Below are 26,030 nucleotides of genomic sequence, written 5' to 3' on the forward strand. Positions count from 1 at the left end.
ACCCCCACCAGGGCTCGCTGAAACCACCCCCAGCTCCCCTCCTCCCCCTCCAAGTCAGGTGCTCCTTGGGGTACCCCCAGTCCTTTGCTTTCTGCCACCCTCTCCTCGTCCCTCTGGGTCCCCCCACCAAGACCCCCTGCCCCCTCTCAGTTCAGTTTGGGGACTTCTTCCCTTCCCAGCACCCCTCCTGGGATCCCTCCCCCCTCCAATGCTACGGGGACCCCCCTTGAGTCCCCCCACTCCCAGGGACACCCTCACCCTCCTGGCGCTGGCCCTGTGCCTGAACCCTGAGGGGCACCCGGTCCGGCCATGGAGGAGACGTGAGTGTCCCGGGGAGGGGGGTGGGGGTGGGCCCTGGTGTCCCCCCACATCTGAGCCCCCCCTGAAGCCCCTCACCGCAGCGTCCCTTTGCTGGAAGCCTACGAAGCTGCCATGGTGCTGAGCGGGGTGGGGGACGCGCTGGGCTACCGGGGGGGTCTCTGGGAGTACTGCACCTCCGGAGCCCAGATCCACGCCGAACTGGCTGAACTGGGAGGGCTGGGGGCCATCACCCTCGAGCCCCCACAGTGGCCCGTCAGCGATGACACCGTCCTGCACCTTGCGACTGCCGAGGGCCTGGCCACAGGTTGTGCCCCCCACTGCACCCCTCAGATGCAGGGGGGGGGTCCCCAGTGTACCCCAGTGATGGGGGAGTTGTGGGGGGCTGTACAGGGGGGTCTGGGGGTTCCTCAGAGCTTGGGGGGATTTTTTGGGGGGGGGAATCTCACCATTGCACCCCACAGATGCAGGGAAGGGTCCCCAGTGTACCCCAGGGATGGGGGAGGTGGTGGGGTGGGGCTGTACATGGGGGGTCTGGGGGTTCCTCAGAGCTTGGGGGGATTTTTATGGGGAGAGATCTCACCATAGCCCCCCACAGATGCAGCAGAGGGTCCCCATTGTACCCCAGGGATGGGAGGGGGGGGGTAGGGGGTATACCCCTGGGCTGTACAGGGTGAGGTCTGGAGCTTCTTCAGAGCTTGGGGGGATTTTTATGGGGGGGGGGGGAGATCTCACCATTGCACCCCACAGATGCAGGGGAGAGTCCCCAGAGTACCCCAGGGATAGGGGGGACATGGGGGGTATACAGGGGGGGTCTGGGGGTTCCTCAGAGCTTGGGGGATGTTTATGGGGAGGATCTCACCATTTCACCCCACAGGTGCGGCTGGGGAGGGGTCCCCAGTGTACCCCAAAGCTGGGGGGGCATGGGGGAGTATAACCCTGGGCTGTGTGGGGAGGGGTCTGGGGGTTCCTCAGAGCTTGGGGGGATGTTTATGGGGGGGGGAATCTCACCATAGCCCCCCACATATACAGGGGAGGGTCCCCATTGTACCCCAGGGATGGGAGGGAGGGAGGGGTGTGGGGGGATTCCCTGCTGTACCCCTGGGCTGTACATGGAGGTCTTGGGGGGCCCTTATTTCTTTGGGGGATTTCTGAAGGGGGGGGGGCAGGTCACCATTATCACCCTGACCCAAACTGTGGGGGGGCTTTTAGGTGCCCCCAACCACCCCCTGAGGGGTGGGGGCTCCGGAGAGTCTCTGAATGTCCCCCCAAAACCCCACGGGAGGTGTTACCCATCTCCCCTTTCCTGGGGGTGGGTTCTATTGTACCCCAAAGCTTTGGGGGGTCACTGGGGGGGGGAATCAGTGGGGGGTGTGCCCACATGTCCCTGCATTCGAGGGGTCCAGGGGAGGGCTGTGGGTGCCCCCACCCAGAGGGGCCTCACGCCGTGCCCCCAGGGCTGGAGGGGGAAGCCCTGCTGCAGGAGCTGGCTCAGCGCTACGTGGCCGCCATGAGCGACATGGAGGGCCGCAAGCCGGGCCCCACCAGTATCCTGGGTGAGTGAGGGGCTGGGGGGGGGCCGGGGGGGTCAGGTCAGGGGGTCTCACGGCCCCAACCCTTCTCCCCAACCCCCCCTGCCAGGCACCTCGCAGCTGCGGCCTGGGGAGCCGGCGGGGTACCGCATCCCCTTCAACCCCACGGGCAGCGGGTGCGGGGCCGCCATGCGGAGCCTGGCCATAGGCCTCAGGTGGGGCGGGGGGCACAGGGGTTGGGGGGTTCAGGGCTGGGGGGGGACATGGGGGGGGTACAGGGGGTTGGGGGGTTCAGGGTTAGGGGAGGGGACATTGGTGGGCACAGGGGGTTGGGGAGGGGTCAGGGCTGGGGGCAGGGACGTGGGGGGGGTACAGGGAGGTGGGGGGGCATCAGGGGTGGCGGGGGACATGGGTGTACAGGGGGTTCGGGGAGGGGTCAGGGCTGGGGGGGAACATGGGTGTACAGGGGTTTCGGAGGGGTTCAGGGCTGGGGGAGGACATGGGTGGGCACAGGGGCTGAGGGGGAACAGGGGTTCAGGGCTGGGGGCGGGGATGTGGGGGGGTACAGGGAGGTGGGGGGGCAGCAGGTCTGGGGCAGCACATGGGGGTGCAGGGGGTTGAGGTGTTCAGGGTTAGGGGTGGGGACATGGGTGGGCACAGGGGGTCAGGGAGGGTCTGGGCGGGGACATGGGGGTACAGAAGGTTGGGGAGGTTCAGGGCTGGGGGCGGAGACATGGGGGGTAACGGGGGTTCGGGGAGGGATCAGGGATTGGGGGGGAAATGGGGATACAGGGATTTTTGGGGAGGGTTAGGGGCGGGGCCATGGGTGGGCACAGGGGGTTGGGTGGGGGCAGGGCTGGGGGCCGGGACATGGGGGGCACAAAGGGTTCGGGGAGGGTCTGGGTGGGGACATGGGGGCACAGGGGGCTCCGGGATGGGAGGGGTGTCAGGGCTGGGGGTGGGGATATGAGGGTGTCAGGCTGGGGTAGGGGACATGGGGGGGATGGGGTGTACAGGAGTGTGGGGGATGGGCCATGGAGGGAGGGGCAAATGGGGGAACAGCACATCAGGGCCAAGGGGGGGGGCAGCATCGGGACGGGGGTCCCGGCCCGGGGGGCACAGGGTGGTGCCGGTGTAGGTACCCGCACGCCCGGGAGCTGCCGACGCTGATCCGGGTGAGCATCGAGAGTGGGCGCATGACCCACCACCACCCCACAGGTGGGTGCCAGGCAGGAGGGGGCAGGGCAGGGGGACACGCTGCAGCCCCTCTGAAAGCCCCATCCACACAGGGTACCTCGGGGCACTGGCGGTGGCCCTTTTTGGGGCGCTGGGGGCTCGGGGGGAGCCCCCGGAGCGCTGGGGGGCTGAGCTGACGCGGGTCCTACCCCTGGCCTGGGACTACGTGGAAAGTGCCGGGGTGGCTGTGGGGGACAATGCTGAGGCCTGGCCCTTCTTCAGGGATGCCTGGCACCGGTGAGGGGGCACTGGGAGGGTTCGCTGGGGTCACTGGGAGCACTGGGAGGGGGTGGTGGGGATACCGGGAGGGGCTCAGCGGGTCACTGGCGTCACCCATTGCCACAAGGCTCTCTCCCAGTCCTGGCAGCGCAGTGCACTGGTGTCACTGTGCTGTGCCAGAGCCTCGATGTCCCCAGTGTCCCCTGCCCCACTGTCACTGGTGTCACTGCCGACCCTGGTGCCCAGTCAATCTGCAGGGTCACCAGTGCCCACCGTGTCCCTGCTGCCCCGGTGTCCCCAGGATGCTCCCAGTGTCCCCAAGATCCCTCCAGTGCCCCCAGGATCCCTCCACTGTCCCCAAGATCCCTCCAGTATCCCCAGAACCCCTCCAGTGTTGCCACCCTCAACATGGGAAGCGTGTCTGAGGAATGCTGAGCACCCCCACTGCCCCCAGTGTCCCCAGTCACCCCAGTATCCCCAGTGCTCTTGGTTTCCCTGCTGTGACCAGTGTCCCCACTGCATCTACCGCTCCGGTGTCACCAGTGACCCCAGTGACACTACATCCCCGCTGACTCCAGTTCCCCCATTCCCCCACAGTCCCTGCTGCCCCCCGGCATTCCCAGTGCTCCCAGTGACCTCCATGTCCCTGCAGGTACCTGGAGTCCCGGGGCCTTCTGGAGGGCGGTGGCCCAGCAACGCTGCCCCCCCTGCCCTCCCCGGCCGAGCGGGACGCAGCGTACCTGGGCTGGGCACTGCAGGGGTGGCCGGGGCGCAGCGGCCACGATGCGCCCATGGTGGCCCTGGAGGTGTTGCTGGCAGCTGGGGGGTGCTGGGAGGACCTCTGTGCCAGGGGGGTGCTGCACGGCGGGGACAGCGACTCGACGGGGACCATCGCCGCGGGGTGCTGGGGGCTGCGCTGGGGGCTGGCCCAGGTCCCCCCCGGGCTGCACCGCTGCCTCGAGCACCGCGGGCGGCTGCGCGATGCTGCCCACCGCCTCCACACGCTGGCCTGGGGGGGATGCTGAGCCCCCCCCACCCCTAACTCTGGCCTGTGCCACCTCCTGTCCCCTGCCCAGGGAAACACCATTGTACCCCGGGGGGAGCTGGGACTGTTGTGGGGTCCTGAAGGGGTCCCAAACAGCCCTGGGAGATCCTAGGGGCAAGCAGTGCCCTTCAAGGGCTCAAAGAAGCCCTGGAGACCACCACAGCCCCATCCTGCTGGCCCTACTTCCCTCCACTGTTAGAGACCCCAGAATCTCCCCAAAGAGCCTTGGGCACCCCCACAGTAAAAAAGCATCTTCCCAAATCACTGTCTGTCCAGATTTGTGTCCTGCACCTCCTGTCCTGTCACTGCCATGGCTGAGATGTCACATGGGCAGACCTCCTGCAGCCAAACCTTCTCTAGGCTGGTCAGTTCTGGCTGACCAGCTTCTCCAAGAGGCATCCAGACATGGAGCAGCTCAGGGGCCCTTCACTGGGCTCTCACAGTCGCTCAGTCTCTTCTCCTGGTAGCCCAGAACTTGGGCCCCGTGTTCAAAGGGTGGGCTCATCATCATCATCAGTGATGGGTGGAGAGGAAGGAGCCCACAAGCCCTGCAGGTGCCACCCGGGATGGTAGAAGACTCTTCTGGTGGCTTCTTGTGGGCACCTTAGTGGGCACCACAGCCTGAAGGTCTTTTGAAAGACAAAGTGCTGGGCCCCCAGGGCTCAGCATCCAGAGGGTGATGGGCTGAAGGAGGGCTGGACCACTGTGGTTAATCACCCCAAAGGTGGTGTGCCCAAGGGGTCTGGGAGTCAAGGGATCCCAAGGAGATGGTGGCCCAGCACTGTTAAACACCACAGTGGTGATGGGCCCATCTGGAGGTTGGATGCTGGGGTTTCCCAGCCCATGGCTGATGGGTTCCCAGGTTTAATTACTCCAAGGCAGGATGACAATCTGAGGCTGATGGGTTCCCAGGCTTAATTACTCCAAGGCAGGATGACAATCCCATGACAAGGATATCCAAACCACGTGACATTGTGCTCAGGGACCAGTTGGACATTGGAGGGTGCCAGGCTGGGAGCTGGAGGAGCTTGTTGGAGAGTCAAAATTGACCCTGAATGAGTAACTCAGTGTCAGGTGAGATGTGTCTCACTGGGGAGGCTTTGGTGTCACCCCATCTGTGTCTCACTGGGGAGGCTTTGGTGTCACCCCATCACAGAATCCCAGGATCACAGGGGTTGGAAGGGACCTCAAGAGATCATCAGGTACAATCCCCCCTGCCAAAGCAGCTCCCTAAATCTTCCAGATGGGGCTGGAATCTCTCCAGAGAAGGAGACTGCACAAGCCCTGGGCAGCCTGTCCCAGGGCTCCCCCACCCTCACTGAGAAGAAGTTCTTCCCCAGATTGGTGTGGAACTCCCTGTGCTCCAACTTGAGGCCATCACCCCTTGTCCTGTCCCCACAGACACTGAGAAGAGGCTGCCCATGTCCCCCTGTGTCCCACCCTTCAGATATTGATCCCCATTGATCAGATCTCCTCTCAGCTTCTTCTCTCCAGGCTGAACAGCCCCAGCTCAGCCTTCCCTCACAGGGGAGATGCTCCAGGCCCTTCACCATCTTTGTAGCCTCCTCTGGACTCTCTCCAGGAGATCCCTGGCTGTTTGAGCCCAGGGAGCCCAGAACTGGTCACAACACTCCAGGTGAGGCCTGACCAGGGCAGAGGGGGAGGATCACCTCCTTCGACCTGCTGCCCACACTTCTCCTGATGCCCCCCAGGACCCCATTGTCTCTCTCAGACCCCAGGGCACACTGCTGGCTCATGGCCAACCTATCATCAACCAGGACCCCCAGGTCCTTCTCTGCAGAGCTCCCCTCCAACAGCTCATCCCCCAGCCTGTACGGATTCCAGCAGTTATTCCTTCCCAGGTGCCAGACTCTACACTTGCTTTTATTAAGGCTCATCTGGTTTCTCCCTGCCCAGCTCTCCAGCCTGTCCAGGCCTCACTGGATGGCAGCACAGTGTTCCTGCATGTCAGCCACTCCTCCCAGCTTTGTATCATCAGGTACTTGCTGAGGGTGGATGCTGTTCCCTCATCAGGGTCATCAGTGAAGATATTAAACAAGACTGGACCCAACACCGAGCCCTGGGGAACACCGCTAGTCACAGGTCCTCAGTCAGAATCTGCTCCACTGATCACCATCCTCTGAGCTCGGCCCGACAGCCGGGTTTCAACCCACCTCACTGTCCACTCTCTCAGCTCAGAGTATCCCACACTCTCTCAGCTTTGTTATCAGGATGTCATGGGAGACAGTATCGAAAGCCTTGCTGAAGTCAAGGTTGATGACATCCAGACATCCACTGCTCTCCCTCCATCTACCCAGCCAGTGAAACTAACACATAAAAAAGGTCATGACTGCCACTGATAAACACACTTGTTGCAACAGTGCTAATATAATGATAATGTATATTATATATAATTGTATACTATATAAAATATGTTAAAATATATAATATATATTAGTAACTATTTCATATTATATGTTTTAAAATATATATCTCTATATTATATATAAAGGTATCATATACATAAATATATACTATATTGTATATAGTATATAAAATTATATAGTGTATATAATTATATAGTATATAATATGTTGTAATGTTTATAAAATAATATATTGATATATAATACATATCATTGCATATAGAATATATATAATGATGCTGATTGTAATTAAAATGCTACAATTATAATAAAGAGCCAGCAAAATACTCCACAGGTGTGTCCCCCAGAAGCATGAAGTTGCAATCGCTTACCAAGAAGATGTCCCTGTCTCAGGAGGAAGAGGATCACAGCCCGTCAACTGCTTCTGTGGGGTCTTAGGCTACTTCTCTCCCAGAGTTCTTCCTCAACCCCCTTTGTTCCTTCAGCTCAGGCATAACTTCCTGCAGTCATAGTGGGAGGCAGGAGAGAAGGGACAGGGCTGCCTGCCCAGAGCCGGCCACGGAAGAAGGGACAGGGCTGCCCTGAGCCGGCCACGGAAGAAGGGACAGGGCTGCCCTGAGCAGACACAACACTCCGGGGATTTTGCCTCTTTTAATGAGCATCAAAGCAGAAAGGCAGCATTGACACCACAGGCAGCACGGGGCAGGGAGCTCCACAGAGCTTTCTGTGCCCATCTAGTCGAACAGCGACTCGACCTCCATCAACCAGCAAAAGCAGCCCATCCGAATTGGGTGAGAAGAAGAAAGATGAGCTCAGGGGCGTGTCAGTTTTGCATGGCTGGGTTCAGGTGGAGAAGGGCTGCAGGGGTGGTTTCTGCAAGAAGCAGCCAGCAGCTCTCTGCAGGCCCCATAGAGCAACCACCAGCCAGCTCAATGCCAGAGTCGCTGCTAACCAAGGCCAAGCCCAGCAGTGACGGTCACAGCACCTCTGGGAGTCACAATGAGGACAAAAAAACTGCAAGCAGACACTTTGTGTCCCCAGAAAAGGAAGTGAGAAAGTGTGAGGAGATGTGCAGACACCAAGGCAATGAAGCAGGGGAAGGAGGAGAGAAAGATGCCCCTGCAACCCATGGATAAGGCCGAGACCCCACCTGCATCCCATGGAGAGGCCCCACTCTGGAGCAGGGGGAGACAGACAGGAGATGCTGTGATTTGCGTTGGAACAAGCCCCTGCCAGCACTTGCAGCCTGTGGAGACAGAGACAGAGATGAGTGAGAGAGAGATCCACACCGGAGCAGGTTTGCTGGAGGGGCTTGTGATCCTGTGGAGGACCAGGCTGGAGCAGTCGGGTCATTTTGCCCCAGACAAGAGCCAGGCCCAACGCAGCTGCTCACTCTTTAAGGGGGAAATTGAGGGAGGGGAAAAGGGAGGGAAAACCCAAAACCTCACAGGTTGGGATAAGGAGAGTTTACCAGGATAACAGAGATATATTATAAAAATAATAATAAATAATAATAAACAACAGATGTTATAGCAAAATACATGAGACTGGTGACACACAATGCAGACCTACGGAGTGGAACACACTAGCCTTTGGTCACCAGCAGAGCCAGCGCCCTCCCCACCAGCCCCTTGGGCTGGCTGGGACCTTCCTTCAGACCCAAGAAGGATGCATCCTGCAATTTCGTTAACAAAGGAATGACTAGCGTTGCATTTCTTTTTCCAGTTGTTTCTGGCTTCTCAGGAACAGCTGATGTAGCCAGTGCCCGAGGGAAGAGCTAATTCCAAGAGAAAGACGGGGATCGACACAAACAGGCTTCTTTCCTAGGGGGTTCGGGCTGAAGCAGAACCTGAAGGGGGGCTCAGAAGGGAAATCCTTCTCCCTCCTGGGGAGAAATCCAGCCTGGCCTCGGCTGCAGGGACACAGGGTGGAGGGCAGGAAACCACCATAAACAGCCACTCCCACAGCAACCCGAGGGCACCGACAGCCCACAAAGTTCCCTGCACGGCAGCTCCTCCTTCGTTCCCCCCTTTTCCACTCATTTCGCACTCATTCCCCGCCGCGCTCCCTCCCCAGCCCCGCTTCTCTCGCCCCGCCGTTTCACTCCCGCTCCTGCGGCGAACCGCTGAGGCAAATGAGGCGGGATCATCGAAACGGCTCCGACCGACCAATCAGCGCTTCACGATGGAAGAGTGGCGGGAGAGGCAGCCAATCTGTGACTTAGTTCCCCGCCTAGCTCTTCCTCTGACAGTCACACTACTGAAATAGCTGGAATTCTGGATTAATTTGCGTTTATTTTAGAATATGAGTTTGATTTTAAGGGAGTTACAGCACCTCTGAGAACCTAAAGCGTGTTCATGCCCTTAGCAATAGGTAACCGGGACGGTTACCCAGAGGTTTCTTCTGCGCCCCGGGGTATGGAAGCAAAGGCTGAGGGGGAACAGGATCAGCGCTGAGCTGTGCACCGAGGGATCGCGGTGGATCTGCCAGAAAGGATCCACCCAGCTCTGAGCCGAGGGGGGCTGTGGCATCCCCACCCCCTTTCCCCATCCGCTTGCAGTGAGCTGGCCCCTAATTTCCCCACGAATTCACATTTAACGAGCTGGCTGGCTGTATTTGAGGTCAGGACAAACCGGGGGGGAACCACGAGCAGCCGAGTCACCTGTCAAAACCATTGAGATGCCCCCAAAACTCGTCACCCGGGGATACTCGGAGCATCCTCCTGGGTAACTGACCAACGGCTCCGGCTCCGCGATGATCCGGCAGCTTCGGATGGAGCAGGGGGGGAAGACGCGGGAAGGGGGACCGGGCAAGGGGGGAGGGGGGGGGGCGAGAAAACCCCTAAAAAATGAAGGAAATATTGAAAGTCGCTTTCAAACCGCTTGTTTGGGAGATGAAACCGTCTGGGGTGACACACCGGGGAGGGGGGACCCGGGGGAGCTTGGTGGGGGCTCGGGATGCACCGGGGGGGGGGGGGGGGGGAGACACAGGCAGGGAGCGATGCTGGGGAGACACCGGCGAGGGGGGGACACGGGACACAGAGCGGGGCTGGGACACACCGGAGGTGACTCACGGGGGGCTCTGGACACGCCGGGGCTCGGGACACACCGGGTGTGGGGGCAGGAACACACGGGGCGGGGAGCTCGGGACGTACCTGTGGGGGGTGACACGGTGTGGGGGCTCAGGACACACGGGGGTGGTCACGACACTGGGGAGACATCCCGTGTCTCGGGATACACCCCCACACGGGGCTCCTTCCACCGCCGTTACCGCGGAGTTTCCCACGCAGCAGCCGCCACCACATTCTCCTTCCAGTCCCGCTCCGTATCCGCTCCTGCGCCTCACGGACGCGGCCAACACCTCAGGCGAAAGAGGCGGGATCACCGAAACGGCTCCGATCGACCAATCAGCGCTTCATGATGGAAGAGTGGCGGGACAGACAGCCAATCAGCGAGCCGTCCGCCTGTGGGCGGTAAAACTCTAGTAGCGCTGCCCCTGGGCGGAGCCGCCATCTTTTCGTCGGGTCGTTGTTCTTCACCTGAGGGCGGGACAGCCCGCCTCTCGCTTCGGGCTCCTCCTCTCACTGTCACCCTACTGAAATAGCTGGAATTCTGGGTTATTTGGGGTTTAGCTTCGAATGTGATTTTGATTATAGAGCAGTTACGGCAGCTCTGAGAACAGGAAGCACGTTCAGGCCCTTAGCAATAGGCTCTGACCCTGCCCTGGGGCAGCTTGAGCCCATTGCCCCTTGTCCCATCTCCTGTCCTCTGGCTGAAGAGACCATCGCCCACCTCTCTGCACCCTCCTGGCAGGGCAGGGGAGGTGGGGAGAAGGTCTCCCCTCAGCCTCTTCTTCTCCAGGATCAACATCACTCTCCTCGTTGCATTTAAAACTATAAGCAAAGTTATTGAATGACTTTTTATGGAATAAGAATATAGATGGGCAGCCCCAGCTTCTCTGGGCACCCTGGGCCAGGGCCTCCCCCTCCCCGGGAAGGATTTCTGCCTCTCAGCAGCTCCGTGTCCTCTCCCCTGCAGGGGAGCAGCAGAGGACCCCGGCTTTCCCTCCTCTAGAGGGAACCCCCCTGTCACCCCTCACCTCGGCCTCGGGGCTGCTTTGCCCAGCAGCTCTCGGGTTATTTAGCTGTGACGGTGGCAGGAAGCTCAGGCCCCTCTGCCGGTTCACACCTCCCGGACGGTCCTGGGGTCATCGGTTTCCTGTCACCTGCACCGTGTCACCGCCGCTCTCAGTCATCCCCGGTATGGAGGATGAGGATGGTTATGCCGTCCTGACCCCACGGGGCCAGCGGGGTGCTGCGAGGAGCCCGGGTCCCCTCCGGGATGCAGGTACTTTGGGGGTCGTGAGCGCTGGCCGGTCTCTCCATCCTCCCCAAATTTCATTGTGGGGAGGGGAGGAAAGCTCGTGTGGCAATGACGGGTGTGACTTGGGAGAGAAGTGGGGTGATGCCCAGGAGCTGCTCAAGATGGGGAAACTGAGGCAGGAATCAAGGGAAGAGGAGCCAGGGGGGCTCTTCTCAAGGCTGGGGCTTGTCCCACGCCACGGGCTGGCTGGCGTCCCATCTCCACCGAGCTTCAGGTCTCAGCTGTGAGCCCCAAATGAGGGAGCAGGGGTCACACCTCTGTGCAGAGAGCGGTCTTGCCCCAGGACACCCTGCCTTGGGCTCCCTGAGGATGCTGGGGTGGTGAGATGGACGCTCCACAGCCTCCCCCGAGCACAGGGTCCCAAAACCGCGCTGTCCCCACCCGGGGTGACACAAGGCTCTACCCAGGGGCGTCTCAGCACAGCAGTGTCTGCTTGTCTGTCCGTGCAGGGCTGTGGGCTCTGCCCCATGGGCTGATGCTGGATGGGACCAAGTGGTACCGGGCTACGGACAGGACTCCTCCATGCTCCCGTGAGCGGGATGGAGCTGCCTCTCCCCCTTCATCTCCCCCCTGAGCTCTGGGGGCTTCCTCACACCCAGGAGACCCCCAGCTCTTGGGTGCTGGGCAGGACCCAGCCAACCTCCTGCCCCGGTGCCGGAGGGGTCGGTGTGAGATACGGGGAGCGGCAGCAGCGGGATGTGGGGGTGACAAAAGGCTGTGAGCAAACAGCAGAACTGCCTCAGAATGGTTTTTAGGAGCAGAAAATAGCCCAAACCTGCGCTGCAAACCTGTCTCGCCGGATGTGGGGTTGGGGCAGTGTTGTTGCTCTTCTCAAAGCTCTTCCCCTCGCAGGACTGGGCTGTCCCCCGTGGCACCGAACTGCGCTCTGGGCCAGCTGCCTTGGGCACCTCCTCCTGGGAGCGGCAGTGGTGGCGCTGGGAAGTTGGGGTGAGGTGCTGCTGGGGCCCTGGACACCCCAGGGCCCATCGCGAGAGGCGGGAGGGGGGTCCCGGCCTGAGGGTGCCTGTGTAGGAGGCATGTCTGCTGCTAAGGGCCTGCGCTGCTGAGGTGTTGGAACGTGGTTTTGATCAGAACTCTTCAGAGCTGTACGTGGAGGAGCCTTGGGAGGGTAGGGGAAACCACTGGAAATTTCTCAGCGGAGGCGGAGCCGCGTTTTCACACCCTTGGAGGAGCTGGGGCCACGCAGAGCTCGGACAGAATTAGGCTGGGGCCAGGGGGACGTGATTCTGCCCGGGGGGGCCCTCGGCACCCCCAGCCCTCAGCCAGGTGGAAAATCCTCTGCAGCAGGAGGAGAGCATGGAGCTGGCGCTGGGGAGGGAACTGCCGGGACTCTGGGGCTGTGGAGGGGGAGCAGAGACATGGGGATCCGCTGCCCGGAGCGGTGTCAGGCTTGCAGCCGCTCTCCCTGTCCGCACTGGATCTCGCCCCGACCCTCTCCCCTGCTCCATCGCTCCATCCTTCCCGCACAGCTTGCCGACAGTCGTTGAGGAATATGGGAGGCCAGGAGAATGTGGGGAGCCAGAAGTACGAGTGTGTGATCATAGGAAACAACAACGCCACGCTGGAGAGATTTGTCATGGAGCTGAGGAAAGGTCTCTGCCCATCACCATCACCAGGTACCTGACCCGGCCGTCAGGCTCCCCAAAAATCAGAGCACCCTGAGCTGGAGTGCGGGGTGTTTCCATGTTCCCGGGGTGAAACCCTCGTCCTCTGTGGAGCTGCAGGGGACAAAGTGGCTTCTGTGTGGCTAAGCGTGGCTGTGGATGCCTTGCAGAGGGTGAGGGGTGCAGGCTCTGCCCCACGGGCTGGACGCTGAACAGGAACACGTGTTACTGGGTTGTTGAGAACAGCAGTACTCATAGGAACTGGACCCAGAGCCGTGAGGACTGTGAGAAACGGGGGTCTGAGCTGCTGGTGCTGGAGGATCAGGATGAGCTGGTAAAGGCACTGATAGCATCGGGGACGTGGGACGGGTCTCAGGGCTGCCGCTGAGTGGCGGGTGGCCCCTGGGGAAGGGTGAAGGGCTGTCCCAGGAACAGGGGGGGGGTGGGGGGGTCGGTGCCAAGCTCCTGGGTGCCTTTGCCGGTGTGGGGACAGCGGTTGGGCTCGTTCCTGGGACAAGGCTGCAGGGGCCAGGCTGGAGCCTGTTTTAGGATGGCACGTGGCATCACCACCCACCCTCTCCCCGCTGCAGGTCTCCATCAGTAAAATCCTACAGAGCTCCAGACGCTACTGGATCGGCCTCTCCTTCACTGAGCAGGACTGGAGCTGGCTGAACAGCTCCCGCCTGCACCAGAGCTGGTGAGTGCTTTGGGGAGGGGTGGGTGTTGGCGTGGGGATCTCCCTAGACACCCTTGGGACCCTCGTGCCGTGACATGGGCTGCCTCCCACACCCCCAGGTTATCACAGAGCCTGGGGAATGGAAGTGCGGGCTGTGGAAGACTGAAGGGGAACAGGATCAGCTCTGAGCTGTGAACCGAGGGATCACGGTGGATCTGCCAGAAAGGATCCACCCAGCTCTGAGCCGAGGGGGGCTGGGGCATCCCCACCCCCTTTCCCCATCTGCTTGCAGTGAGCTGGCCCCTAATTTCCCCACGAATGTACATTCAACGAGCTGGCTGGGTGTATTTGAGGTCAGGACAAACCAGGGGGGAGCCACGAGCAGCCGAGTCACCTGTCAAAACCATTGAGATGCCCCCAAAACTCGTCACCCGGGGATACTGGGAGCATCCTCCTGGGTAACCGACCAACGGCTCCGGCTCGGCGAGGCTCCAGCAGCTTCGGAAGGAGCAGGGGGGGGAAGCCGCGGGAAGGGGGACCGGGCAAGGGGGGGGGGGGGGGGGCGGCGGCGAGAAAACCCCTAAAAAAGGAAGGAAATATTGAAAGTCGCTTACAAACCGCTTGTTTGGGAAATGAAACCGTCTGGGGTGACACACCGGGGAGGGGGGACACGGGGCAGCTCGGGGGGGCTCGGGATGCACCGGGGTGGGGGGGAGACACAGGGAGCGATGCTGGGGAGACACCGGCGAGGGGGGGACACACGGAGCGGGGCTGAGACACACCGAGGGTGAATCACGGGTGCTCTGGATACCCCGGGGCTCGGGACACACCGGGTGTGGGGGCAGGAACACACGGGGCGGGGAGCTCGGGACGTACCTGTGGGGGGTGACACGGTGTGCGGGGCTCAGGACACACGGGGGTGGTCACGACACTGGGGGGACACCCCGTGTCTCGGGATATACCCCCACACGGGGCTCCTTCCACCGCCGTTACCGCGGAGTTTCCCACGCAGCAGCCGCCACCACATTCTCCTTCCAGTCCCGCTCCGTATCCGCTCCTGCGCCTCAGAGACGCGGCCAACACCTCAGGCGAAAGAGGCGGGATCACCGAAACGGCTCCGACCGACCAATCAGCGCCTCACGATGGAAGAGTGGCGGGACAGACAGCCAATCAGCGAGCCGCCCGCCTGTGGGCGGTAAAACTCTAGTAGCGCTGCCCCTGGGCGGAGCCGCCATCTTGCCCCGGGTCGTTGTTCTTCACCTGAGGGCGGGACAGCCCGCCTCTCGCTTCGGGCTCCTCCTCTTACTGTCACCCTACTGAAATAGCTGGAATTCTGGGTTATTTGGGGTTTAGCTTCGAATGTGATTTTGATTTTAGAGCAGTTACAGCAGCTCTGAGAAAACGAAGCACGTTCAGGCCCTTAGCAATAGGTTCTGACCTTGTCCTGGGGCAGCATGAGCCCACTGGCCCTTGTCCCATCTCCTGTCCCCTGGCTGAAGTGAGCATCACCCACCTCTCTGCAAACTCCTGGCAGGGCAGGGGAGGTGGGGAGAAGGTCTCCCCTCAGCCTCCTCTTCTCCAGGCTCAACATCTCTCTCCTCTTTGTGTCTAAAAGTGTCAGCAAAGTTATTGAATGATTTTTTATGGAATAAGAATATAGATCTGGGCAGCCCCAGTTTCTCTGGGCACCCTGGGCCAGGGCCTCCCCCTCCCGGGGAAGGATTTCTGCCTCCCAGCAGCTCCGTGTCCTCTCCCTTGCAGGGGAGCAGCAGAGGACCCTGATTTTCCCTTCTCTAGAGGCAACCCCCCTGTCACCCCTCACCTCGGCCTCGGGGCTGCTTTGCCCAGCAGCTCTCGGGTTATTTAGCTGTGACGGTGTCAGGAAGCTCAGGCCCCTCTGCCAGTTCACGCCTCCCGGGTGGTCCTGGGGTCATCGGTTTCCTGTCACCTGCACCGTGTCACCACCGCTCTCAGTCGTCCCCGGTATGGAGGATGAGGATGGTTACGCCGCCCTGACCCCACGAGGCCAGCGAGGTGCTGCGGGGAGCCCGGGTCCCCTCCGGGATGCAGGTACTTTGGGGGTCGTGAGCGCTGGCCGGTCTCTCCATCCTCCCCAAAATTCATTGTGGGGAGGGGAGGAAATCTGGGGTGACAGCGACAGGTGTGACTTGGGAGAGAAGTGGGGTGATGCCCAGGAGCTGCTCAAGATGGGGAAACTGAGGCAGGAATCAAGGGAAGAGGAGCCAGGGGGGCTCTTCTCAAGGCTGGGGCTTGTCCCACGCCACGGGCTGGCTGGCGTCCCATCTCCACCGAGCTTCAGGTCTCAGCTGTGAGCCCCAAAAGAGGGAGCAGGGGGGTCTGGGGGATACCCAGCTCCTGCTGCTGGTCCCCTAATGGGGTCACACCTCTGTGCAGAGAGCGGTCTTGCCCCAGGACACCCTGCCTTGGGCTCCCTGGGGATGCTGGGGGGGTGTGATGGATGCTCCACAGCCTCCCCCGAGCGCAGGGTCCTCAAACCACGCTGTCCCCACCCGGGCTGACGCAAGGCTCTACCCAGGGGCGTCTCAGCACGGCAGCGTGCCTATAGGGTGCCCCCAGGGGTTGTATAGGGTGTCTGTATTGTGCCCACTGTGTCTCTATAGGGTTCCCATAAGGTTTCTATAGGGTGTCAATAGGGTATCTATAGGGTGCCTATAGGGTAGCTGTAGGGTGTCTATAGGTGCCTGTTTTGTGCTCATTGGGTGTCAATAGTGTTCCCATAAAATTCCTGTAGGGTGTCAATAGGGTATCTATAGGTTGTCTATAAGGTATATATAGGATGCCCACAGAGGATCTATAGGGTGCTAGCAGGGGATCCATAGGGTCCCTATAGGGGGCCTGCGGGGGATCTATAGGGTGCCTATACTGTGCCCATTGGATGCCTATAGGGTTTCAATAAGGCTTCTAGAGGGTGTCCATAGGGTATCTACAGGGTGCCCACATAGGATCTATAGGGTACCCGCAGGGGATCTATGGGGTGACTGTGTTGTGCCCATTGGGTGTCAATAGGGTTCCCATAAGGTTCCTATAGGGTGTCAATAGAGTATCTATAGGGTGTCTATGGGGTCCTCGCAAGGGATCTATAGGGTGCCTGTATTGTGCCCATTGGGTGCTTATAGTGTTCCTATAGGGTGTCCATAGGGTATGTATAGGGTGTCTATGGGGTGCTCGCAGGGGATCTAGAGGGTGCCTGTACTGTGCCCATTGGGTGCTTATAGTGTTCCCATAAGGCTCCTATAGGGTGTCCATAGGGTATATATAGGGTCCACAGGGGATCTAGAGGGTGTCTATAGGGTGCTTGCAGGGGATCTATGGGGTGCCTGTACTATGCCTATTGGGATCTGTGCTGCCTGGTGCCCCCTGCACTCCCCACCCATCCCCTGCAGACACAGAAAGGTTCTCAAGAAATGGCTTTTAATGAAAAATCAGAACAAAACAATAATCAAAGGTTCTAACTACAGAATCAACACCCTTCTTCCCTCCCTCCCTTCTTTCCCTCCCTCCCTCCCTCCCTCCCTCCCTCCCTCCCTCCCTCCCTCTCATTTCCCCCCCATCCCTGCAACAGGGCGAAGTGAGATGGTAGAGCCTGGCAGGGTGTCGTCTTCCATGGGGACATCTGTGTCCACAGAGATGTCACAGACTGTGACAGTGTCCACATCCATAGGGACAGGACAGGTGTCACAGCCTGAGACACTGTCCACATCCATGGGGACCGGACTGTGTCTCCACTGGAGAGGATGGGCTGTGTGCAGACAGGGAGCGGGTGGGATTGGGGAAGCGATGCTGCTGTCCCCTGATGGCTGTAGGGCAGGAACAGTTGTGCTTGTCCCTGGGGGGCTGTTGGTGTAAGCAGGCTGCTGGGTGTCTGCAGCTGTGTGGTCCCTGAAGCACAGTGCCAGGCAGAGGAGCGATGCCGTGACTGAGCAGTGAGGGGGTTGCCAGAGGCAGACTGGTACTGGAACTGGGGAGCTCTGAGCAGCTGCCGCTTGGCAGATCTGCAGGGGGGAGAGGGAGATGTGTCAGGCTGGGGGGCGGAGGGAATCCCTCAGGCACCCGCCGAGCAGGCCCCAAGCGTGGACCAACCTCTGGTCTGTCCCAGGTGAGTGGGAGGGTGCAGGGAAGGGCTGCTGCTGCTGCTGCCCTGGCAGGTGGTGGAGGTTGGTGGGTCCTGAGAGAGACACATGAACACACGCTGGTGACCATATCCCCAGCTGGGCCAGGAGCGTGCGCGAGGGCACTGAGAGGGAGCAGGGAGAGGAGCGAGAGGGGCTGTGGAGTTCCCCAGAGTGTGTCCCTACGCAGCCAGGAGTGGGGTCAGGCCTTACCTCCAGTGTAGGGCTTTGGGAAGATGCGTGGCATCATGGTGGGGGCACAGAGACCCCATGAAGTGCACCACAGAGGTGGGAGCACCATGGTCGCTGGAGGGTCAGCTACAGAATGGTGTCTGGATGCTTCTGTTTGCGCGTATCCTTGGTAGCAACGGGGCCACTCCCAGAGTCCTTTGCTGCCCCAACAGCTTTGCCAGCCCTCCATGGGCATGGAAAGGGTTAACAAAAAGGTTACAGGAAGAGTTACCCTCCATGGCTTCATGTCCAAGTGGAAACCACTCCAAAGTGCTGCCCCTCCAAGGTTCATCCTGCCACCCATCCTATTGGATATTTGTACCCGTGCCATGCACAGTGGGATCGAGTGCACCCTCAGCAAGGTGTGGGTGACACTGAGCTGTGTGGTGACGCAGGAACAGTTCTGCCCCAGCTTCCTACAGGCACCTTTCAGGGGTCTGAAAGGGACTGTAAGGTGCCCCCAGAGCTTTCTCTTCTCCAGGCTGAACCAGCCCAACTCTCCCAGCCTGGCTTCACAGGAGAGGTGCTCCAGCCCTCAGATCTTCCTCTGGACCCACTCCAGCAGGTCCATGTCCTTGTGCTGAGGGCTCCAGAGCTTGACCCAGCACTGCAGGTGAGGTCTCCCCAGAGCAGAGCACTGGGGCAGAATCCCCTCTCTCTCTGTGCTGGCCAGAGTTCTGGTGATGTAGCCCAGGATGGGGTTGCCCTTCTGGGCTGCAGATGCACACTGGTGGCTCATGTCCAGCTTCTCATCCAGGAGTCCCCCCAAGTCCTTTCCCTCAAGGCTGCTCTCCAGCACATCATCCCCCAGCCTGTGTTGGTAATGAGGATTGTTCCAACCCAGGGCAGGACTGTTGCAGAGTGGCTTGAGCAGCAAGGCCATGAGCCTCTGGAGCCGCTGTCCAAGCGGTGGCCTGTGCAGCTGAGTGAGGCCAGGCCCCCCCCATGGCCTCTTGGTGAGAACAGAAGGGTCACTGATCGGTCAGCGTATTCTTGTGTATCCAATGAACTCTGGCATTTGTACTTCTTAAAACGTCCATTTCTTCCTGCTGGAACAGGCTGCCCAGAGAGGTGGGGGATGCTCAGTCCCGGGAGGTGTTCAGGGCCGGGCTGGATGGGGCCCTGGGCAGCCTTGTGTGGATCTACACGATGTGCAGAGCGGGAGCGGGGAGAACCTTCCCCTCGGCTCCCGCTGCTCCATCCCCGGGGGCTCGGGGAGCTTCGCAGCGCTCGGCTGAGTGTCCGGTGCTGGGAACCAGGGGGGAAAGGCTGGGGGGGAGCGGGCGGGGGAGGGGGCGGGGGCGGGAGTGGGGGAGGGAAGGTAAAGGAAGGATAAGGACGGGCGGGAGGAGCAGGAAGGGGGAAGGAAGAAGCTGGGTGCTGTTTGGGGAGGACAGCGGCCAGAGCAGCGGCTGGAGAGGGGCGTGTCCATGCAAATCGCGAGCAGCGGGGCGCGCACGGGCTGCTGGGAGTGCTCGGTGCGGAGCTCTCCGCCGGTTTCCCGGAGCCGGGAGCAGCGGATCCCGGCGGGAAGAGGCGGGATAGGCAGGGGATGCGAGCGGGAGCGGGACATGAGGGTGTTTTGGGGCCGATGTGTAGCAACCGTGAGTTGTGTGAGTAGCGGCGGGGGTGTGTAGAGGTGCTGGGGGTGCAACGAGCATCGCTTCTCGGCCTTTTGGCTAAGATCAAGTGTAGTATCTGTTCTTATCAGTTTAATATCTGATACGTCCTCGATGAGAGGACTTTATATTAAACGGATTTTTGGCCTTGGGAGTTGGACCCGGAGCTTGCTCCCTCCGCTCCGCGCATCGTCCCGGTATTGCAGTGCCTCCGGGAGCGGTGCACCCCGAAATGGTCAAAGACAGATGGATCTGGGCTTTTTCTTTACTTTACCATAGTATCCTTTGACCCGCGACATCCCGATCCCTTCCCCCCTGAGGGATGCGGAGCCCTGGAGCGGGGTCCCGGGGTGGGGGATAAACCCGGCTTCCTGCCTGTCTGGAAACAGACCGTCTGTCTGCTGACAGATGGTCCCTGTCTGTCCCCACAGTGATCTGAGTGAGTAGGGTGATCCTCCTTATCCATCCCAAGAACTACCTTCCTCCTGATGCTTCCTCCTTATCCGTCCCAGGTGCCACCTGCCTTGGGATGCTGGGGTCACGAGTCACAGCCTTGCTCCCATTTATTATGTTCTCCTTATCAGCTTTCCCTCCAAGCATCTTGCAATAGTTAGTAATTGAATTTACTCTTATTGATGTGTTATTATAAACGCGATTTCTTATGCTCCCTTATATACGTTGTCCCCCCCATCACACGTGCCAGTGTCTTGGGAACAGCCTGTGCAGTTTGCTCTGTCCCCAGATCACAAACGTTCCCTTCACACCCTGAGCTCCTGAGCTCCTTTTTTCATTCTTTCTCCCCCTCCCTCCCTTCCGCCAGGATGTTCAGCAAGGAGAGAAGAAGATGGACAAACAGCTCCTCCAACAAGGGAAGGGAGAATGGCCTGGAAGCCCGGCTGATCCGCTGCCCACCAGTGCCAACAAGTCACGACAGGGAGAATAAGCCCTGCCTTTGTGGTGGGGACTTTGTAGCTGGTGTAAATGGGGCTGGGGGCTTCACCTGCTCTGTGCTGAGAGAGGCAGCATCTAGTTCTAGTGCTGGCAGCCTGACTTGAAGGCAGGAGATCCCCAGCGCTGTCTGTTCAAAGGGATCAATCCTCCTCCCGTCTGACACGGAGGAGTTTTGCCTCGGTGGGGAATCCTGTTCTCCCCGGGAAGGAGAAACGTGAGGGAAACACAGGGGGTGCCGGGATGTTCGGGGTGGAAACCCGGGGGCACCCCGAGAAGCCTCAGCCCGGCTGCCCGCGCAGCTCCCTCCCTCCCTCCCCGCATCCCCGCCCTTCTGGCTCGGGCAGGGCAGGGGGAGCGGGGTGGCTGCGGGACCCAGCCGAACCCAGCGGGACAGGGGAAACCCGCCCCGTTCCCGCCCGCGGGGTTCGGCCGTTCCCGGCGGGTTCGGCGGCCGGTCGCGCGTCGCCGTTGCCCGGGCAGCCGGTCCGGCCGGTGCCGGGCGGGGCCGTTCAACGCTTCCCAAGTCCCCGCTCCGTGTCCCGGGACACGCGTCCTGCCCACCCGCCGCTCTCGCTCAGTCGAGCCTTCGGCCATGGCTGAGCCGGTCGGTGCTGCGGGAGCGGGAGCGGAGACAGGCCCCGAGCGCCGGGAGAGCGCTGGGGAAAGGGCTCGGTAAGCCCCGGGTCTCCGTCCTCTTCCCCGCTGAGCCGGGGGGAGGAGACCGGAGGGGGAACCTGCCCAGGGGCCGGGCCGCCGGCCGCTCCCACCCACCTGCGTCCCTCGGGCCGCAGAACCTGCGGTGGGGGGGCGGAGAGAGAGAGGAGAGGAGAGGAGAGGAGAGAGCCGCCCCTCTCCTGCCCGGGCTCTGCCTCCCCAGACAGGCGGCGGGAGAAGCCAATGGCGGGGCTGCCCCGCACAGCCCTGGGAGGGGCGGCCGGGCAGGGCCGGGCCGGGCAAGCGGGAGGCAGAGCCGGGGAGGGACGGCCCAGCCCGGCCCAGCTCCGCCCAGACAGGCAGCGGTCGGAGCCAATGGCGGGGCTGCCCCACCCCCTGGTGGGAGGGGCCGGGCCGTGCCGGGCGCGGCGCAGGACGGGCGCGTTCCCGCCGCGGGCTGCCGGTGCCTCTGTGCCGATGGCTGCCGGGGCCCCTCGGCGGCCTCTTGGCCGCCGCCTGCCGCGCCCCCCGAGCCGTCCCCGGCCGCGCCGCCGCTGCAGAGGCCGCCCCCCAGGTCAGCGCTCCGCCCCGAGGCCGTCCGGCCGCCCGAGGGCCTCGCCCCGTCCCTGAGGCCCCGCGGCCTCCCGGGTGCGGCCTGCGGGACCTCTCCTGGGCGTTGGAGCCCAGGGCGGGAGCGGAGCTGCGGGTCCCCCCGGCCCGAGAAGGCCCCTGGCGACCCCGCCCCCCTTGGCCCCCCGGGGGCTTTTCCGTCTGGGAAGCGGGGAGTTGGGAAAGAAACGGGCCCTGGGAGCGCGCGTGGGGCAGGAGCAGAGGGCTCTGTGTGTGTGTGTGTGAGGGGGAGCAGCGGCTGGGGGGGAGTCCCGGCGTAGGGCGTGTGGAGACACGGGGCTGCCTTCCCGGGGCTGAAGCGGTGCCGGCGTCCCGGAGCTGCCAGGCACAGATGGTGGGTGGGTGTGGGGTTGGAAGGGACCGGAGAGTGTGGGTGGTGAACCCCCCGGGGAGAGTAACTCAGCGTTGTACACAGGGGCATTGCCCCGCTGAAGGGCAGTGTGTGGCTTGGGGGGGGGGTTAACCTGTGCAGAGTGAAACAAAGCCCGTTCCACGTTAGCCAAAGCCATGGGTTTGGTGCTGGGAACAAGTGTAACTCATGAAGAAGCATTAAGAGAAGGGAATTACCCCACTGCAGTGGGATAATTAGCGGTGCCTTGGCTGGGAGAGGTGGGGGATGCTCTGCGGTGGCTGTGAGTGTGTCTGAGATGATCCCAGGGGGGTTGGAAGGGGAACTACAGCAATTAGCTCTGGGAGTTTTGCTTGTGTGAAGCTCAGCCGTGGTTGTAAATCCCTGTTCTGTGTCTTCTCTCCTCAGCCCTCAGCCGCCTGCAGAACATCCTGATGGGCAGGAACCTCCAAAGCTGCAACCAGGTGCTGCCCATGACAAAGGTAGTTCACAGCCCTGGTTCTTCTGGGGTTTGGTGTCCCTTGGAAAACTGAGGGGTGTCTGAAAGTGCAGAAGGGTGTGCAGCTTGGAATGAATCCCAGTGCTCTGGGTGGGATCGAGGAGCTGGGCTGCCATGCAAATGGCAATCTGAACCCCCTCTTAAGTGATGCTGTCATGTGGCCTGCCTTTGTTGTTTAGATGCTGCCATCCCTGGGTGTGAGGAGAAGGATGAAGAGGTTTCTGCTGCTGCGGTGAAGGTACCAGCCAGGGCAGCAAGGAAACGCCGAGCTTCGGGCAGCGATGCCGCTCCAGGAGCAGAGTCTGTGGGAGAGGTTAGCAGAGACTTTCCTGAACCTGTGCAGCCTCAGGCTCTTCTTTGCCCTTGACAGCAGGCGCTTCTTTTGTGCTGGGTTTGCCTGGCTCAGGTTTGCCTGCTCTGCTCTGGCACGTGGAGCTGAGGAAGGAGCACCCACACTACATGACCTTGGGAGAACAATCCCCTGCTTCCTCTGGATAAAGCCCTCTCTGCTGGGTTGGGTATCCACCGGCCCGGGAGAGGATTCCCCTAGGACTTTGGCTCTGTAAAAACAAGTCCTGAGCTGCTTGACCCCTTAGTTTGGTTGGGAGGTGCCGTGTTCTTTTTCTTACTGCCCCGTTGGGTGAGAGGAATAAGAAAACCTCGTGCTCTGTTATTTGTCCCTGAGACACCATTGACTCTTTGTTTGTACAAAACCCCTTTCTGAGGGGCTCAGCTCTCCCTGAGCCAGAGTCAGGGCTGAACTCTGGAATGCTGAGGAGCTGCCCGAGGGGAACTGGGCAGGAAGCCTGAGGGGGTTTAATCCCTGCGTGGGGGAGAGCCCCTATTAACAATCAAACCCAAAGGGCAGCGTGCTGGTCAGAGATCCTGCACAGATCCTTCTGCTGCGCTCTGAGCCAGCAAATCCTGGTCCCTAAATCGGACCAGAGCTGCCTCCCTTTCCGGAAGCTTCCGCTGGCTTGGGCTGGTGTTGAGGTTAAACTCAGGGCGGTGCTTTGTTTGTTTCTGTTCCAGACTCAGGCCCTGTCATCTGAGCCTGAAGTGAAAAGACCCAGAAGTTGTGTGCCAGGAGAAGAACTGGTGCAGACTGGTAAGGCTGACGTCAGGGCGTGAGCTTGTTTCTCCTGCGCTCTTCCTGGCGTGTGGTGCGACTCTCCCCCTCGGCTCACGGACGGGCTGTGGCGGCATCGCCCCTCGGTAGCGTCTGGCAGTGCTGGGGTGGGAACTCAGTCTCTTCCCTGCATCCCTGCGCTGCTGCTGGGTCGGGGCCGGGCGTTTCGCTCGGCATCTCAGTCCCAGAGCTGCCTTGGATGCAGCCAGCTCCAGCTGCGATACGGCCGCTGCCCGCTGGCCAGGAGGAAACTGGTTTGGTTTGGGGTGTTAGATCCCCAGAACCCTTTTTGGGGTTGAATCTGGGGTTCAGCCTGGCGATACCTCGTGCCCAGGGCAACTTGCTGCAGTTGCCAGTAAGAAAATCTGAGCCTGTTCTAAAGCAACAGAACACAGGGAATGTGGGGACGTAGGGGAGAGAGGAAACATTGACCTTTGGGGAAGCTCATCAACCTCCTCAGCTGCCTTTAACAGTGGCTGATTTGCTTACGCTCTCCTCTCGTAGATCAAATACCTTGTGGGACACCTTTGGGCAACGGAACACTCTCCCTGTGGGACAAGACAGCTCCTTGTGCCAGGTAAAACCCTTCTGTTTGCTTTGACTTTCTTCTCTGAAAGGTTTGCTTTCCATTTCATTCCTGAACTTCCTCCGTGCTGCCCAACATTTGTCTCTGTGTCTGCACAGGGATGTTTTTCCAAGGTTTCCTGGGCTGCTCTCCTAAGGGAGGTGAACCTTCAGTAGCTTTTTATTTTTCCTTCCTCCCCTCCCAACTAGAGAAGATTTTTATTTTAGTCTGGGGATGTGAAATGTAAGGTAATGACAGGGGCTGCCAGGATTTTCTCTCTTCCTTTCCACCTCCCCCGGTCCTTCTCGCACAACTTCGAGGCAGTTTTCTCTTTTGGGTAACACTGAGATGACAAATTGACTCCTGCCCCTCTGGTCTGCCCGAGTTCAGACTCACCCAGCTGAGTGTGAAGGGTCTCTGCACAGAAATGCCCGCTGTGTTTTGTGGTGACACCAGTGCAGGATGTTTCTGTCCAGGGGGTTGACAGTCTTGTTGTACTTGAGGTTTTTCTATTGCTTTAGCTGTGGCTCCCCATTCACATGTAGACAGCTGTGTAGGAATAAATTGTCTCCTTTCTGGTGCTCTGACACGTGTCAATAGCAAATGCTGTGCTTGTAAACACTGTGGTTCTTCTCTGTTGTTTTTTCCTGCACCAAAGTGCTCCAGCCTCCTCGACTCCTCCAGCCTCCTCGACTCCTCCAGCCTCCTCGACTCCTCCAGCCTCCTCGACTCCTCCAGCCTCCTCGACTCCTCCAGCCTCCTCGACTCCTCCATCCTTCCCCCCTGCTCCAGTCCTGTACAGTGCTCCAATCTACACCACGGCTCGAATCTACTCTGGAGTTAAATCACACACCAGTCTTCCACCCTACTGCTGTGTTCCATCCTACTCCGGTGTGCCGTCCTACTACTATCGTGTTCCATCCTACTACTACATCGTGCCATCCTACTTCCATTTTCCATCCTACTACTGCCACGTGTCATCCTACTTTGCTGTTCCATCCTTGCTCTGTGTTCCATCATTGTCCAGTCTTCCAACGTTCTCCAGTCAACCAGTGACAACTGTGTATCACCTGGATGAACAGAAATAGGGAGGAGATCCCTTTCCATCTGGGACCTGTGAGTATCCCCATGACTCGTACCTGTCCCACTTGGTGGGTAGACTGTAGCTGCACCACACAGCAGGAGGACGTAGTATCTGGTTGTCTGGACTTGTGGAGGGTGACACATTACTGCACCCCCTTAGGTACCCGCTGCTTAACTCAGGCTTGTGGTTACGTGGTGCTCTTTAGTCCTTTTTTCATGCTGTTGGTGACTCTCTCTATGGCAGCAGAGCTTTGAATCCACGTAAGCTGGTGGTTGTAACACCATGTGTTGGAGGGCAGACACCAGGTATTGTCCCAGCCCCCGGCCTGGGAACTTCCTCTGCCCAAAAGCTTTTGTATTTCCTCTTCCTGGAGCTGCACCTGGTGTGTGGGTACAGGGTGGGCATTGCAGTTCCTTGCTTGGTTCTCCTGGTCCTCCTCTGACAAGGCGTGGTCTGGGGGCTTCCTAAATGAGCTTCTGCTGTTGTGGGAGTCTCCTTCAGCAGCTGGCTTTTTGTGGGACTAAATGCTGGAGATCAAGAGGATCTTTTGTTCTCTTTTGGGTTAAACAGCAAATTCCTGCCAGAAGAAAGCCGGGCGCGCGCTTGCTGGGGTCGGCACTTCGGGGTGGCCTCAGCAGGGCAGAGCTGCGCTCCCCGTCCCTAACGAACCGGGTGTTTGTGCCTCCTTGCCACCCTGACTTCCTATGTAACAGCTTTCTCTCTCCTTCTCTTTCCAGAGTCACATCCCT

The 26,030-nt window shown here is 60.3% G+C and overlaps 1 protein-coding gene across 1 annotated transcript; it reads left to right on the forward strand.

Annotated features, from left to right (window-relative positions):
- The first annotated feature begins 303 nt into the window (after nucleotides 1-303).
- LOC311202778 (ADP-ribosylhydrolase ARH1-like) lies at nucleotides 304-4,601 on the forward strand. Its single transcript, XM_084277415.1, has 7 exons — nucleotides 304-320; nucleotides 402-625; nucleotides 1,776-1,874; nucleotides 1,960-2,065; nucleotides 2,989-3,068; nucleotides 3,140-3,323; nucleotides 3,958-4,601. Exons 1-7 carry the CDS (start codon nucleotides 310-312, stop codon nucleotides 4,328-4,330), a joined length of 1,077 nt encoding a protein of 358 aa, XP_084133541.1. The 5' UTR covers nucleotides 304-309; the 3' UTR covers nucleotides 4,331-4,601.
- The last annotated feature ends 21,429 nt before the right edge of the window (nucleotides 4,602-26,030 follow it).

This window comes from Gallinula chloropus (assembly GCF_964237585.1).
Source record: "Gallinula chloropus genome assembly, chromosome: 32".
In the NCBI taxonomy this organism is placed as follows: Eukaryota; Metazoa; Chordata; class Aves; order Gruiformes; family Rallidae; genus Gallinula; species Gallinula chloropus.

Coding starts and splice junctions, on each gene's coding strand:
- LOC311202778 (XM_084277415.1), top strand. Junction 3,069..3,139: donor GACCCACCACCACCCCACAG/GTGGGTGCCAGG, acceptor CCATCCACACAG/GGTACCTCGGGGCACTGGCG. Junction 3,324..3,957: donor TTCAGGGATGCCTGGCACCG/GTGAGGGGGCAC, acceptor ATGTCCCTGCAG/GTACCTGGAGTCCCGGGGCC.